General features: G+C 41.4%; 1 protein-coding gene across 4 annotated transcripts in view; it reads left to right on the plus strand.

The window, feature by feature from the left end:
* The first annotated feature begins 5,729 nt into the window (after positions 1-5,729).
* Positions 5,730-17,635, plus strand: part of DOCK5 (dedicator of cytokinesis 5) — a 182,212-nt gene continuing 170,306 nt past the window's right edge. For 2 of the 4 annotated variants that reach the window (XM_039876138.1, XM_039876137.1), the window contains exon 1: positions 5,730-5,980. In XM_039876138.1, the coding sequence (XP_039732072.1) occupies positions 5,938-5,980 (43 nt within the window). In that variant the 5' untranslated portion in view covers positions 5,730-5,937. The remainder of the gene's footprint in view (positions 5,981-17,635) is intronic. The other 2 variants (XR_005655692.1, XM_039876139.1) reach the window with 1 other exon arrangement.

Here is a 17,635-nt window from a genome sequence, read left to right on the forward strand (position 1 = left end):
TTGAGATTGACAACCATACAAGAAAAAAATTAATTTTGTGCCCTTTGACCAACACCTCCTCATTTACCCTCCCCCACCCAGCCCCTGGCAACCACCATTCTACTCTCTGTTTCTATGAGTTCGGCATTTTTTTTAGATTCCACATATAAGTGAGATCTTAACAGTGTTTGTCTTTCTCTGTCAGACTTATTTCACTTGGCATAATGCCCTCAAGGTCCATCCGTGTTGTTGCAAATGGCAAGATTTCTTTCTTTTTCACAGCTGAACAATATTCCATTATATATATATGAAATATATATATAATGTTATATAATATACCTAGAAATACATGTATTTATATATCTCACATCTTCTTTAAACATTCATCTGCGGATGAACACAGGTTGTTTCCACATCTTGGCTCTTGTGAATAATGCTGCAGTGAGCACGCCACCCTCCCCCTTTGGAAGTTCAATGGGTACCCAAGCAAATGCTTGTGTGCTACTGTCTTACAGAGGTTTAGTTAAGGTTTTTACTTATAGTTCCTATCACTCAGAATAGAGTTCAGAGCGGGTAGGCCAGGAGATAATTCCCCAAAACAGATACTCACTGTTCTCAGAAGCGCCTCAGCCTCTGATTTCCGAGCAGCTTTTAGTTCTCAGAGTTCTCCGCTTTCAATGACTTCTCCTCTAGGAGCTTCTCCCAGTCCCTTATACAACAGACTTCCACTTCTGTGCTTCCCTTATTATCTTGCTCCTTCTCCTGAAGAACCTCCGGCGTTCTCACCCACCTCAAAATGTGGCAGTCACGGTTTATAGCAGGGGTTGGCCAGCTATGGCCCTCAGGCCAAATCCTGTGCTCCACCCTGTTTCTGTACGAGCCTACAAGCTAAGAATGTTTTTGTTTTTGTTTTTGTTTTACATTTTTGAATGATTGAAAAAGTTAAAAGAATAATATTTCATGACCTACAAAAATTATATGAAATTCAAATTTCATGTCTACAAATAAAGTTTTATTGGAACACAGCCACATTCCTTTGTTTATGTATAGTCCATGGCTCCTTTCCTGCTACAATTGCAGAGTTGAGTGGTTGTAACAGAGACCATATGGCTGCAAAGTGTAAAATATTTATATATAGTTCTTTTATAGTAAAAGTGCACTGACCCCTGGTTTAGAGCATGGATCCTGGAGCCAGTCTGCCCAGGGTTTGAATTTAGTTCTGCCACCAACTAATTATGTGGGCAATATTGTAACATGTTCTGAGCCACAGTTTCCACATTTGTAAGGTGGGGATGACAATAGTTCTATTTACCTCATTAGGTTGTGTGGGGATCAAACAAGTTGATTCAGAACAGTGCCAGGCACAGGCCCAAATTACAGGCCGTGAATGTTAGTTATTACTGTTACACTATAGCTGGTGACCGTAGAAAATCTGTCCGGTATTAAATAAAAATTCTGGATCAAGTGTTGGTTTCTTAGCCAACCTCAAAGTAATAGGAAGAAAAATCTGCTGAATGTGACAGTCGTTTATTACTATATAGTAATAGCGTCACTGTTATGAAGGGGCTACAAAATGAAATTTCACTCCTGTCCCAAATAAAGGTCAAATTTAGGCATTTAACTTCTTGCTTTTCTACATAGTCCAGGTATCTCATCAACAAATCCATTTTCTTTTGTTTTAATTTTTATTTTTCATCAATTCATTTTTTTTTATTTCGAAGGTTGGATAACATTTTCCATTTTTTGTGTTCTTCTATGATCATTTTCCATGTAAATATGTAATTTTATAGTTATTATATCATGACATATACAGTTTAATTCTTTTTACTGATGCTTACATCATAATTTTTCCACATTGCTTTTTAGTTTTCATAATCTCATTTCAAACAGAGCTTTATAAATTTAATCTTTCAACACATATATGAATTTTTCAGGACATATATATATATGTATTTTTTAAAAAAAAAACAAGTAGTTTTCATTCCTTCTCACCTGACTAGCAATTTAGTTTTCATCTGACTGACTTTAAATTGCTCATGTCATCAACTTCTCCCAAAGGTGATGTCAGAGCACATTTAGATATTTGCAGCAAAGAACATTCTAAAAACAAAACTAAAAGCTTTTTGCTGTGTTTGTGAAAAGGGTAAAAGGACTTAGCAAGCACGAATCTCACATAGGGATGAGGATACGAATAGCTATAGAGCACTGAACATCATCTCCCTATTCGTCAGAGAAACCGGACCTCCAAGGCCACGTGGCAGAGCTAAGGACAGACGAGATATGCTCACCACCCAAGTCCTTCAGGAGACAGAGAGTAAACAGTGATGTGAATTTGTGACATATATAAAAAAAAGGTGTTTCCAGAGCTGTAGAGATTAGCAACTTTGTCCATTTAGCTCGGCGGTCCCAAATTACAAAGCATCATCTTACTCCTCACTTACATAGAACCACCCTGTCCCAAAGCATTTGCCTTTAGAAGATTGCAAAATGGTGCTTAGAGTCAATGCTCATTCCTCCCCCCCCCCCTGCAACACACACACACCCCGGCTGCCCTTTTTTTTTAGGTAGTATAGCAGTTAGCCTCTTTCAAATGGGATCAAAAGAACAGCCTTCCTCTCATTCTAGAAAAAAAAAAGACACTCTTTAACAGAACCCATAGCTTCTCTCATAGAAACCATCAAGTCATCCAGACTTGGCAAAGCAGGCCTGGCAATCAATGGAGGAAGTAAAGTGCTTGGCAGATGTGTTCACATCCATCTATTCTCTTAGTCATTGAATAATTATTCATGTCAAATTAGCTTCCAGATTCATTTATCCTCATTTCTTTCTCCAAGGCACCTTCAAACAGAGCACACGAAGTACTGTTCTATGCATGAGTGTGTTTGTATTTGTGTTGGTTTTGGAGACTGAACATCTCTGGTTGTAAATATGCTTAATGTTTCTTCTGAAAAGAAATCAGAGGAAAAAGAAAAGGATATTTCTGGGAATTGAGCTGTTATTCTACCTACCCATCTGGTTGACTCTCTAATTTTAAGCCTCATTTTAATAAAAGACTTTGAATAGCTCTGCTTTTATGATTTAAATGGACTTTCCAATTGGGATTTAACCATCTGATATAACAAAGTGGGTGGACTTCAGTCTTCAGAGGAAAAAGAATAAACATACTGAAAGCTGTAATTTAAATTTTCCATTTTCCTCTAGCCCTCGTAAAGGAATTATTGTCACACTTGAAATAGCCAGTGCCTAAACACAAACCTCAAGTTTTGCAAAAAGCCTACAATGCAAGGGTGGAGTGAAATAGCTGAAATCATTTTGGTAGAAATCCAGTTCCATTGGATTAACACTCTGCTGTGTATTAATGTTAAAATATACCCATGTAGAGAACATTGGACATGCAAACTTGATTGAACACAGAGGACTGAAATAACTTTGTGAAACCCCTATCCACAATGTGAAATGCTTCAGTAACTGACTAGCAGTGCACATGGAGGGGTTGCTGAGGAGGGTATGAAAAAGTGAGTCCTAAAGAAATATCAGATGAAAACTTCGGAACAGAACAACTTAGATATAAAGAGTGAAGACGAAGTAGATGTCACAGATGACTAAGAAAATGGCAACTCCATTTACCAGTAGCTCAAGCCCCAAATCTTAGGGTCATCCTTGACCCATCTGGTGTCTTGATCTCGGGACAAGATCCAAGGTTCATGGGGGCTGAAACATATATAAACATTAATTTGGGGGCAAACCTCCCCCAAACATATGCTGATGAATGTACCCTGAGGGGTCCATAAGCCACAGTAAATTCCCCTCTCCACCTACCATCCTGGACCTAACTACCTTCATTTCTCACCTGAACTACTGAAATAGTCTTCCATTCTTCTGGTCTTCCTGCATCTTCTCACAGCAGGCAAATTAGATCATGTCTTTGGTTGGCTCAAAACCCTCCAAACCTCTCTACTTGCAATAATAAAATACCTACTATGCCTTTCACGGTCCTGCTTTATCTGGCCATCCCATGCCTCTGGGACCAAGTTTCCTCCCATACTCTGGTTCTTACTCACCTTTCGCCACCTGGTATTCCTTGACTTTTGGAACCTGCCAAACATGCCTCTGGGCCTGTGCGTTTGTTTGCTCTTCCTGAGTCCAGAATACTTTCTCTGGAATCCTCGCTTCCTTCAGGTCTGTACTTCACGGTCACCTTACCAGATATGCCTTCCCAGACCAGTCACTACAGAACAGCAGCACCCTCCCAAGTCCTCTCCTTGTTTTGGATTTTTGTCTACTGGCGCAGCCTCTTTGAGCATATGCATATTTGCTTTTTGTCTTACCTCTTCTAGACTGGAAGCTAAATGATAGGGATTTGATGTTATTCACTGCTGTGCCTCTGTACTTCAAACTACGCCTGACATCTAATAGGCACTTCATAATTATTTGTGGAGAGAAGAAATTACTTAACCTGGGAATTAGATTAATTATGATGGCAGAGAAAGAGAAATTATTTTTGGAAAGATGGTGGAATTCCTTCTGGACGTTAAGTGTAAAGTGGTGGATTTCTCAACTTATATGACACTTTATGAATAAATATCTTCCTGTCTTTTCATGTTCCAAATAGGCAATAAAGCCACTGAGGACTGCAGGGACAAAATTCATTTCAAGGACCATTTTCTGACGGTGAACATAAACCAGCTGGTCATTTACTCACATTTTTACTTCTTTGAGTGAAGTAGCACTCCCCCATTCTTCCTTCTTCGTTCTCAAGGTCTCTCCAGAGAGAAGTGAGTGCCAGTAGGGCAGTTTCAGAGGGCGTCAACAGGAGCCTACGACAGTTCAAAGAGCAGTCCCTGCGTTTAGCTCTTTGTCGAAACAATACAGTAAACGAGAGGACATGGATGAGCCACGTCCCCTTCTCCGCAGGGATGGGAGGCTGGTTTTTGGAAAAGGGAGGTGGGGCGGACTTTTCCCTTGAACAGGAGGGTCTGAGTTTCTTGAGCTGGGAAAGAGTAGCTATGTTTTGGGGATACAGGATTTCCAAGATAGGGCTCTTGAGATAATTTTCCCACCGAGGCTACCTTTGGAAACGATCTGATACTTCTGGGGAGACTGTCTCCCTTGTATCTATCTGTTCTCTATTTACCAGAAGACACATGCTCCTACTCTGAAGGCTATAAACGGTGACCACAGGAGATCACGTCTGCCCTGGAGTCCGGCTTCCGGCTCTCGTGGTGTCAGTTAAAGCTCGAGGGGGTGGACGCCGTAGTGAACTGCTCATTCATTCAACAACTATGTGTTGAGCGCCGCTGAGTGTCAGACAGAGGGGGTGTCCCTGGGGCAAGAAGCAGCTCTTAGTAATTCATTCTCGTGCCCCCCAGACTCTGGAGCGCACAGCAGGAGCGGACCACGCACCCCTCGCTTACTCCCCTGCCTGCCCCCCCCCCGATCCCCCGCCCCTCTGGACGCCCGCGCCTGGGAACGCGCCCCACGGCACCAGCCTCGAGGGCTGAGTCCGGGTGGGGAAGGCGGGGAAAACAGCAGAACACCAAAAGGAAAACCCAGACCCCGTCTGCCCTGGGAAGCTGCTCCGGGACGCGCGCCAGGCGGAGCGCAGCCGGCCGGGGCCCGGGCAGCGGCGGGAGAGGCCGGCCCCGCGCGGAGGCGGGCGGAGGGCGCGGCCGGCGGGAGGGGCGGGGGCGGCGCCGGGAGGGGCGCGCTGCGCCGCGCGGCCGCGGGGCCAGCAGGTGACCGCGGGCCGGGCCGACCCGGAGCCGGAGCCGGAGCCGGAGCGAGTCCCGCGCGGCGCATCGCACAGCCGAGCGGGCCCGCGCGGTCGCCGAACTTTGCGGGAACATGGCGGAGCAGCCCGGGGCGCGCAGGAGCGCGGCGCGGCGGCGGCCCGCGCCCCAGGAGCTGTAGCCGCCGCAGCCACCGCCGCTGCCGCCGCCGCGGGGCGAGGTCGCCGCCATGGCCCGCTGGATCCCGACCAAGCGGCAGAAGTACGGGGTCGGTGAGTGCTCGCCAGGGCGCGGAGCCGCCCTGCCCGGCGCGAAGTTGGGCGGCGGACAACGGGCACTCGGTGCGCGCGTCGCCCGCGTCGGGGTCCGGCTCCCGCTGCCCTGCGGGGTGCAGCCGGATCGGCGTCCGGCTCCCGATGCCCTGCGGGGTGCACTCCCTCCGCAGCAGTCCGGGGGCGGGATGGGGGATGAGGTTCTGAGTCCTCCCCCGGAGCCCCGCGGGGAAGATCACTTTGGGCTTTGGGAAGCTGAGTGCCTGAAAGTGCAGTTGGGCTCCGGAGCGGGTCCTCTTGCCCCGTTACCCAGAGCTCGAGGGCCTGTCATAGTGGAAACGTCAAAGGCAAGGGTGCTCGCGGGTTGCTCGTTTGGGGCCCCAGCCCCGGGGCTCGCGCCCCTCCTCCTCGTCGTGCGGTTTCATTCAGGAGTTTGTAAGGCAGAGGTCGGCAGAGGGCTTGCTGCTCGCTTGTCCCAGCGCCTTCTGCCTCCTTTTCTCAGGTTCTCTCTGAAGCCCCAAAGTGAGGAGTCGGGGGTGGAAAGCCGCCCTCCCCACTTCCTCCCAGGGACTGGAATGCTAATAACGGTTGTAAAGTGAATGGGAAACTCAAATTGTGTGGATGTGTTGGAAGAGACGGGCAGTGTGTGGCATGGGGACGGGGGTGGTGGCCCCTGGGGCTCTTCCCCTAACGAAGTGTATGAGAGGGGGTTTAAGACTGCCTTCTGAACCCGAGTTTCCTTGTGGAATCAGACGAGGACACTTTTATTAAGGAAACCGTGACAGGTCCTGTCTTGGGCACCTGGCATACATAGCAGTGATGCTGGAGGTCCCCCATGGCGTGCGGAGGGATTGCCGCTGTGGTGGTTTGGAGCCAGAACGAGCGGGGTTTTGACCCAGGTGAAAACCATGGTCCTCCTACTTTTCATCAAGGAGAGAGGTTGCTCAGCTCTTGTGGGAAAGCTCTGCCATAGGCGGGGCGATTACAGTGACAATGAGCCTTCTGAGCGATTCCCCAGTATAAACACTGGGGTGTGCGTTGAGAATTTTACCACTTCCTCTTAGGTTCATTCGTTTGGCTTATTAGTAATCTAATCTTTTACTTCACTCCCTTCCCCGCCCCCATTTTTCCTCAACTCACTGGTTACTAGGGACAGGTCCCTGAACCTAGCATATACTTTCTGATGGTGAAGTGAAGTCACTTTCGGAGATAACTCTTAACACCGCTAGGTGCTTTTCAGCTCTGTAGCCATGAGTCAGAAAAACCAACAACAAACACTCTCATATTTACTATATTATTCTTAGATTGTCATCCTTCCTGTATATATGTATGCGTGTTTCAGTATTATGTCTGTATTATTTCTTGTTTTCCCCCTATTCCAAAAACTTTTTTTCCTCTTAAATTTCTTTTAGAATCCTTATACTCTCCTATGGCTGCAACACAGAAATGGGTAGGTGTTATTTCTTCTGCCCCAGACCACCCCGTCATGGTTTGGTCGTGAGGGTTCAGAGAGGGACTCCTACTCAGGTGCCAATTAGTAAGCAGCCAGTAATTATGGAAGTGAAATGGTCTAAAATCGATGGAATCTGTTTTTTTTTTTTGAGTATTGTCCAGTACTAACTACTAAATTAAAGCATATTGAGCAGTGCTTAATTGTTAATTACTACTTACAAACAGGTTATCAATTCTAATTTTGCTAAGGATAAAAAATGTTTCCAGAACTGTTAGGACTTTGATATAGTTAATGTAAACATATCCCCAAAATGTGGTTTTTACTGCCATTGTCATAGGAGCAAGTATGATATGTTCTCCACCCCTCCCCCCATCCCTGTCCATTCTGGGGTCAGGTTACCTTATTATTTGTCTTCAGTCAAGAAAAGTATTTGAATTGCATTTCTAGGGCAGAGGTAGTAGCAGAATGGCCCCAGGATACAATTTGGGACACACATTTCACTGGACACAATAGATTCTGATTAATCTGTATTTGACAGCAGGACCCACTGTTAGGACAGATTATCTGAGAATAAATCTCCATTGTTTATTCCTAAAACACATTGTTGTTCATATCACCTCTCTGCTTAGAAGCCTTCCTTGGCCTTCAGGTTAAAGTCTAAACTGAGCCCAGCTTTCAAAGTTCCCATAATCCGGTTCAACATATCTTCACCAACCTTATCACAGCTTCTTTGATTAACCCTCCAGTGCAGACACTGCCCTTCTCGCTCTTGCGCAATATGCCATGGAGAGTCCCTCCTTTGGGACTTTGCTCCCTTGTGCTTGTCCCCTGTCCAGAGTGCCCTACCACCTCTGCATCTCACAGTCCAGACTTGCCCTCAGGGCTCAACTCCATTCCCATGCCACTTTCGGATTTGGAAATTACCAGGCCTCAAACCTTCACACCTCCTCCTCACTATTCCTACATTGTGCCACACCTTATTTTATTACTTTTCCTCTTATCCTTGGGCTCAGTGAGCCAGAGGATTATAGTTTTGTGTCCCTGTTATTCAGGAGGTATTCTACCAGGTATAGAGCCTTCATTCAGTACCTGCTTGTCCTTGGTGGGTTGACAGCCTAAAGCACTAGCCTAATTTCTATGATTTAAAGTAGTTTTTTCTCCATTAGGTTTTAACATCTCATTCACTCCCATACGAGTTTTACTTTGTTCTGTTAGTTGGACAAAGTGAGAGCCTTCCATTTATCTTTATCTTTGCAAATAACATGAGATGTGCTATTGAGAAACAAGGAAACGTAGAATCAGTGGGTTCATTGAAATAGAATTGGGAAATTGGCTTGTTGGACTTTTTGGCGGAGATTGTTGGCACTTCTGAGTGTCTGCTAGACAGATTTCATTTCTGGGTGAAGGAAACCACGTAATGGCCATTTTGAAGCATTTTAATGACTCAGCTACTCTGTATAAGGGTAGCGCTTTGATCTCACTCAACTGTGGGCAGTGAAGCTAGCGATCTATCCTGTCTTATATTATCTTGGTGCTGCTATTGGCTCTCCTTGACATAACCTAGATTTTTCTACAGGGACCGAAATGCAGTCTGTCTGGGCTTTCTTAGTTCTTAAACATAGCATTGTTGGCTCAATCTCTAGCATTAGGTGGACCTGAATGACCTCTGTGTGTTATCTGGGTTATCAACTGAGAGGACCAATCCCCTTGCTTTTTTAAACTTCTGGTACCCAGGTGTGAAGTGCTTGGTGCTTAGGCCAAAGTTCTCTTCCCTACAGCCATGGGAAACTCTTTTCTTCTTTCCTTTGTCTTTCTTGTTTTCTTGTCCTTTTTTTTTCCTTTCTTTTCTTGTCTTTCCTTTTTTCTTTTCTTTCTTTTCTTTCATTTTGTTTGAAGATAGTAGGATATAAACACTTTTATTTAGATTTTAAGCTAACGTTAGTGGTAAACATTCAGATTAGTCTTCTGATTATTGAACATTTACTCTGTGTTCCCAGACAAGCTCTTTCTACCAAGAACAGATCCAGATGATGTCAATGATGGATTCCTTGCAAAATAATTCATTATTGTTTGTTGGGATTTGTGATATGTGTTTTTATAATGTGATAAAAGATTGGGGGAATATTTGCTTTCACTGTTAGCTTTTCAGCTGTTTAGCTGTGCTAGGTTCAGTGATTCTAAAAGCATTTAACTTTGTAGATTCTCAAATGCTGACGTAAAAACTGAAAGCAGACTTGCAGTTCTTTGTGAATGCACTCAGGTGTGCTGTGGGTTTCCACCCATTTCCTCCTTTCCAGGGCAGCATGTTCCATGTACTCCAGCTGGAGGTGGAGCTGGGAGGAGTCTCAGAGAGTTACTAGTCCAGTTTCCTTTTAAAGAAAGGAACTTGGTGCCTAAAGAGATAAGTCAAATGTGAAGAACTGAAAACAAATCAAGTTGTATTGAAATAAGTTGTCAAGATGTTTTCAAAACTTGTGATTATTATAATATATGTGCTTCTTTATTAATGTATTAAATAACAAGATCCAGTGGCAGGTCTCATAACTACCAAACTTTTGAATTAGTGATGAGCACGTATGATTTTTCATGATATCTGCAGTAACCATAATATAAAAATACCTGTGCTTTCTATGGGTTGCAATATCACATACTACTGGTACAACTGTGGCTTATTGCCTATAGACATAATTTTTTTCCCTTCTCAAGTTCGGGATCCTCTGAATTTTAACACAGGTTAAGAATCCTTGGCTGAAGATCACACAGCTGATTAGTTACAGAACCAAAGTAAACAACAACAGTAACACTTGTTGATCATATGTCAACATGACACACTGTGCTAGATAATATACAATTGTAGTAAATTGAAGAAATCCTCGCCCTAACAATTTCATGTTCTAACAACATTGAGACAATTAACGTTTGTCAAGAATTTACCTCGTGACAAGCGCTGTTCCGAACCCTTTATTTCATTATGTTCCAGGGACACGTGGGAGTCTCAGAGTCACTTTCAGGGGAGTCCAGGAGATTAAAATTTTTTTTGGCAATGCTAAGACATTATTGGCCCGTTTTTACTCTGTTCTCTCACGAGTATGTAGTGTAGTTTCCCAGAGTCTACATGAAGTGTGATATTGCAACAGATTGAATGCAGAAGCAGATATGAGAATCCAACTGCCTTTGTGAAGCCAGATATTAAAGAGATTTACAAATACGCAAAACAGTGCCACTCCTCTATGTGTTCTGTTTGGAAAAGTAGTGATTGGACATTTATATACCCTACAAGGTGATCACTCTATGAAGTCTAGTACCCATCTGACACCTTGCATAGTTATTAGAAAATAGTTTTAACCTAAAAAATATATATATTTGCTAACATGTATTGGACTTATTATAGTTAATTTAATTAACAAGTCAGTATTTTTTAAAGGTCTTGTCTGGAACTTTTAATGTGATAGTATAGATGTAATCCATATAAACAAAAGCTCTTTGAGGTTCTCAATGATTTTAAGAGCGTGAAAGAGTTCTGAGACCAAACATTTTCAGCGCTGCTGCTTTACATGTTATTTCATTAAATCATTGAGATAATACTGTAATTTTCACATATTGTCCCATTTTCCAGATAGTAAAACTGAGGTTCATAGAAGATAGATTTCTCCTCCATAGCCATATCAAATCTCACTCCTAAGCCAAAACTCTTCACTATATCGTGTTTCCCAGACTTCAGTTGTTCATCCGTCACCTTGACCTCTGCCATCTCCAGGTACCCTTGTGTGGCACCTTCATGCCTGTTATATCCATTTGCTTTCTGTATTATTTTCTACTTAATATTTTCTTTATGTTGCCTGCTTTTTTATTTTAACTTAAAACAATTATCAAAAAAGAAAACCTTATAGTCCTACCATTGAAGGAAGACTAGCATCACTTGCCATAGAAAAAAGCAACTGTAAAAATGAAAGTAACGAAAACACAAAGGCAAGATGCTGGATTCTGGTCTGATGCTGTTGCCCCCATCAAGGTTTGGAGGCTGGCACCCAACTGAAATTTTCTCTTCAATGTATTATAGATTCTTGTTATTTGTGGTATTCTTGTTATTCGGTATTTGTGGTAGTCGATGTTCTATAAAGTCACCACGAACACTGAATTAACAAATACCGAATTATTGCTCCTAGGAGAAATACAAGGTCAGATTCCTGTGAGCCTCTGGTTACATTTTTCATCAACTAATCAGTCCATAACCTTAATTTTATGAGTGTTTCTGGTAAAAGTTTAAAGACCTTATTTAATATACGTTGTTGGTTGAGTCACTAACATTGAACTCATAGCCAACAGCGCTCCAGCTCATGCCTGAACAAAGCTTAGCTGACGTGTATTTTCTCCGTAAGGCCCATCACAGCCTTCTTTTGCACTTAGAAACAGTAGACATCATTTTAGCGCTATGCTTAGGGACCATTTTAAACAACAAAATCATCAACAAAAAGCACAAAAATGAGGAAAAGGTGACACTAAGTTGATCGTGCAAAGGACACTTGTTTACACTATGAGAACTGAAAGCAGAGCGTCGCCTGGTTTGACCTCAAGTGGAACTTGCATGTCATTTTTGCCCCTCTGCATGCATCTGCAGGTGACCATGAAAACACCAAGAGTGTTGGTATTGGGGTTGCAAATAAATTTTAGCAAGTAGGACAATTCACAAATACAAAATCTGCGAATAATGAGGATCGACTGTAGTTAGATAGAAAGAGAGTTGAAAACTGAATTCCTTTCTTTTATTATTCAAGTCTCCGTTTGAATAATTCCTCCCTAGAGAGATCCTTCTGAGAACCCTAGCTCCTGGTACCACCATCCTTGCCCTGCCTGCCCACACCTCTCCCTGTCTACCCTTTGCCTTTGTTTTCTTCACATGATCTATAGTTGTGCTTTTTATTTATTCATTAGTATTTCCTATCTGTCTTCCATACTAGAATGTATAGTTCTGAAGACAGGAACTTTATCTTTTTCATCAGTGTACACCCCAGCCCTGGGGATACTACTTGGCACATGGTCAACACTCAGTAAATAAATGAATGCGGAACCCACCATCTGCCTAAATTTCTTTCCCGTAAGAGGAATTTTCCCCCACATTATAGAATATATTGTCCTATGTGTGCTTCCAATGAGATACAATCAAAAGCAGTAGGAAAAGGGAATATTTAAATAATAGATAAAATAGATTTAACAAATTGTTTACACAAAGGATTATGTAAACATCGAAATCCTAAATGTTATATATCATTATATAGGATGGGAGCAATAGGAATTTGCTTTTTTTTTTTGTCTTTTTCCTTATTTGTGGAGTCTTTGTGGAGGAACATACATTGTAGGATTGGGTCAATGGAAAGAAAAAGCTTGACCCCAGCGTCAAATAGAGTTTAAGAGCTTCTGAGTCATTGAGTTAGTGCCGTGTTGAGCACAGGAGTTGAAAAGGAAAGAAGATGCAATCTAATGGATGAAATAAGGTATTTCAATTTATTTGCTACTTCCCATTACCAAAAAAGGAGTTGAGATGCCTTATAGTAAGCACATATATACTGTACACTGGGTAATTACAGAAATAAGATAAGGGATACAAGGAATGTGGAGAAGAAAAAGTAATTTAGAGGACTGGCGAGGGGCTTTGAAGCAAAGGTAGTAGTTAATCAAATTTTAATTTGTCCAGAGATATAGAAGGCTTTTTGTGGTGGTCATTGTGTTAGCTGAAACTTCGATTAATATGTGGTTTCTCCTTATCTAAATTTTAAGAGACAAACCAGTAGGGCCTGGGAGTAAGGAAACCAATTCTCATTGCAGTGACTTTCCATAAAGCAAAACTTTTCCAACTTTATTTACAACAGTTACTCAGGATAATAAAATTATAACTATAACTATACACTAATTTAGCACTGTCAAAAGAATTACAAAAAGAATATTGGCAAAATTCTGTTATAACTCATTTCATTTCTTGGGAATGAGTTGTAATAGAATTTGACCCTTATCTGTGACCTGGACCTTGATTAAAGGTCACATGTTTTGATCTTCACTAAATATTTCAATGGTGGGAAAAATAGTTTTCCTCCCTGATCAAATAGGTAAAATCACCCATGATATGTCTACTCTCCGTGACGTTAAAGAATGTGTCAGATTCTTTGAGAGTCCTTTGTAAGTAGCCCCCAGCATGCCTCAAGGTTTTATTTTTAAGCTGAAAAAAGGCTAATAAATAATTTTTAGACAAACATTTGGACAAGCTAGAGAAAGCAGAGGATGGTCATATTAATTTTATTTTCCCAAGCGATGTTCAGGCCACATCCCTTCAGAGCCTGGGCTGGCAGTCAGGACTCCCACAAAGGATTGTCTGAATTGCTGGCAGCCAGTTCCAGAGCAAAGGACAAACATAGTCTTTGTCTTTCACAAAGCTGTGTCATCGCAAAGCTGCTGTTGTTCAAATGGCTTTATAGTCATGGATCCACCTTCCCTGATTGTGCCATTTTCTCTTACATTTTCATACCCCAATTAAACTGTGGGACTGTCCATGTCAGATGAAGTAGTTGGGACCCTCACGATGCCCTCTCTAAGAACTCTGGGTGTCCATTCCTTGTCTTTTCATATAATTCGAGGGAAAAATTGCAGCAGAAAGTAATTCTTTTTTGAAAATAGTTCCTTGCTGACTCAGCCAAGATGAGTAAGAATGCATCCTGCTGACTAGTTTGTTATCTGCATACCTGTGACAGGATGTACTATTCTTGTGTCTAGAACCCTACGGCTCACCCTCCCATCTTTCCTGCCAAAGACCATTTACAAGAATAAGTCATAACACTCAGTTGTAGAAATCCAATATCTTTGCCCTTTTGTGTATAAAATCATAAAACGTTAAGAGCTAGATTCTATAAGCATCACCTCTTGGCTCACATCCTCATTTTATTGGAAAAACGTGCCCTGGAGATAGAAAGTGACTTAAGCAAAATCACACAGCCAGTAGCAAATTTCTGTTTCAACTTGTCTTCTACCTGCTTCATTTCTGTTTATAAGTCTGGAGAGAGTAAATTCCTTTATCGCGGCTGCATAAGAATCTGAAGAGTAAGTTCTTCCACACCGTCCTAATGGGAAAATGCCTGTGTCTTCTCTGAATTTTTTTCCAGGTGGAAATTTTGTTATAAATAAGATCCAGCTATTAAATCTTCTTCCTCCCTCCTTTTTTTTTATCGATATATATTTAACATACAACATTACATTAGTTTCGGGTGTACAATGTCATGATTCCATATATGTATAAACCAAAATGATCACCATGGTAAATCTAGTTAATGTCAGTTACCACATGCAGTTAACAGATTTTTTTCCTTGTGATAAGAACTTTCAAAATCTACTCTCTTAGCAACTTTCAAACAAATATGCATTATTAACTATAATCACTGTGCTGTACAATATAGGACTTATTTTGTAACAGGAAGTTTGTGCCTTTTGACCACCTTCACCGTTTTGCCCACCCACGCCCTACCCCACCGCCTCTGGCAACCACTAATGTGTTCTCTGTAAATACCCAGAAGTCGAATTACCAACACTCGTGAGTTGGTTTTTTTTTTTTAGATTCCACATGTAAGTGAGATTATATGGTATTTGTCTTCCTCGATCGGGCTTTTTCCGCTTAGCACATTGCCCTCAAAACCCATCCAGGTTGCTGCAGATGGTAAGATTTCATTACTTTTTAATGATTGAGTAACATTTTATTCTATATATATGTCACATTTTCTTTATCCATTCATCCATCAATGGACATTTAGGTTGTCTCCATGTCTTCGTTATTGCAAAAATGCTTCAGTGAACATGAGGGAAGAGATATCTTTTCAAGTTAGTATTTTTGTTTGCTTTGGTTAAACACCCAGAAGTGAAATTGCTGGATCATACAGTAGTTTAATTTAAAATTTTCGAGGAACCCCTATACTGTTTTCCATAGCGGCTGCACCAATTTACATTCCCGTCAGCAGTGTGCAAGGGTTCCGTTTCCTCCACTTGCCAACACTTGCTGTCTCTTGTCTTTTGATAATTGCCATCCTCACAGATGTGAGGTGACATGTCATTGTGGTTTTCATTTGCATTTCCCTGTCTGGTGATGTTGAGTAACTTTTCAAGTACCTGTTGGCCATCTGTATGTCTTCTTTGGAAAAATGTCTTCAGATCTTCCACTCATTTTCGAATCTGATTTTTGCCATTGAGTTCTTTATATATTTTGACTATTAACCCCTTATTATAATAAATATGATTTACAGATATTTTCTCCCATTCGGTAGGTTGTCTTTTCATTTTGTAGATGGTTTCCTTTGCTCTTCATCTTCCTCTTTTTAAGAGTTCTGGAAAGGAAGTGTGTTTTGGAGGTTTGAGCCCGCCAAGTGGAAGTCATGCTGTGGGTTCCACTGTTGTCACATGGTTTCAGACCTGCTTTAGGGCCCAGTGGTCGGTTATCCTCAGCACCGTGGTACTAATATATTTTCAGCTGCAAAATTAATAAATAGTGTAATATTCTTATGACATCTCACAGTCACGTGTGAGAACAAATATGGTTTACAGAGTGGTGACGGGTGAAGGAAGAGTCATGTATTGATCATAAGTGATTATAACACTGACCTGGCATTGAGAGAATGTTAGTATATTTTTAGATCTGTATTTTGAACAAAGCAGAAGATTTTGAACAAATCAGAAGATTTGACCTAGGAGAAGTTTGAGTAAGGCTTCTAGCTCCCGTGATGGCTTCAATTCCTGCTCCATCCTCCCTAATGGGAACAGACAACTTGATCTCAATGAAGAGATGCAGCCTCATCTCCTGCTGAAGCAGCCACCGTCGTTCTCTTTCTGGAACAAACTCCTCCGGCAACAGGGACAATGTCTATCTACCTGGTTTCTGGGATGCACCTGCTGGACTGTGAGCTTCCTTCAGAACAAGAGCAAAAAGCAGGTGACCTTGCTCTTCTGTGTTAGCAGAGAAGGCCTGCCTCTCAAATCATGACAGCATGATTTGTTTTAGTGTCTCTCTCACAGGGTTTTGAGGCAGCTTCCATGAACTTACATGGCTTTATATAGTTTGGCAATCATTGGGTACTAGAAGCATAGTTATACATTTATTGTTTTCGAAAAACGGATTCTAAGGCTCAAAAATATTAGGAACTTTAGTGTAGCACAAATTCTCATGTACTGTGAGTGCAGTTCACTGTGGTTTGAAAAATTCTATTAAAATTGATACAACCTCAATCAAATATTGATTACAATTTAAAATGTACATACCTTTTAACTTAGCAATTCCATTTCTGTGAGTTTGTCCTACAGATATACTGATATATGTGGGGAAGGACATATGGACAAGATTATTTATTACAGCATTATTTATAACAAAGATATGAAAGCAACTTAAATGTCAATCAGTTGGAAATGGGTTTAATAATTTGTGGTATTTGCATACAGTGGAGTACTACACAGCCATTAAAAAGAATCAGGTTCAGGGTAGACAAAGTGTATGGCAAAGATAACACCGATATGTTAAAGAATGGATTTAGTTGGTTATCTATATTGAAAAATACGTATTGGACCTCTACTTAATGCCACATAAAGAAATCAATTTCAAATATATGGAAGGTAAAACAGTGAAAGTTTTTTAAAGAAAGCACAAGAGAAGAAATATCCTCTTGACCATGCAGTAGACAGAATATGCACTTTCAAATATGGCATCATCACTTTGTTCATTTCTTAAAGGGGCACAGAAAACACTAACTTTAAAAGAAAAATACTATATAGTCATTAAAATTAAGAACTTCTGTTCACCAAAAGACACTCTTAAGGAGTGGAAGAAGACATTCCCAATACATCATATTGCAAATGTGAAAAGAGTTACAAATCAATAAGAGAAAACAATAACCCAATAGAAAAATAGGCAAAACATTTGAATGGACACTACACAAAAAATGATATCCAAGTGCGCAATAAACATATGGAAGGGCACTGGTCTCCATTTGTCATTAGGGACATGCAAACACAATGCTAGACAACTATAACCCCACCAGAAGGGCTAAATTTAAAAAAAAAAAAGGAAGTACTAAATATTGGCAAGGATATGTGGCAATATAACGTGTCAAGCCCTGGTGGGAGTATATATTGGTACAACCAGTTTGGAAAACTGTTTAGCAGTGTCTAGTAAAGTTAGACAT

Source organism: Pteropus medius, unplaced genomic scaffold (genome assembly GCF_902729225.1).
Source record: "Pteropus medius unplaced genomic scaffold, Ma_sr-lr_union100, whole genome shotgun sequence".
Classification (NCBI taxonomy): domain Eukaryota; kingdom Metazoa; phylum Chordata; class Mammalia; order Chiroptera; family Pteropodidae; genus Pteropus; species Pteropus medius.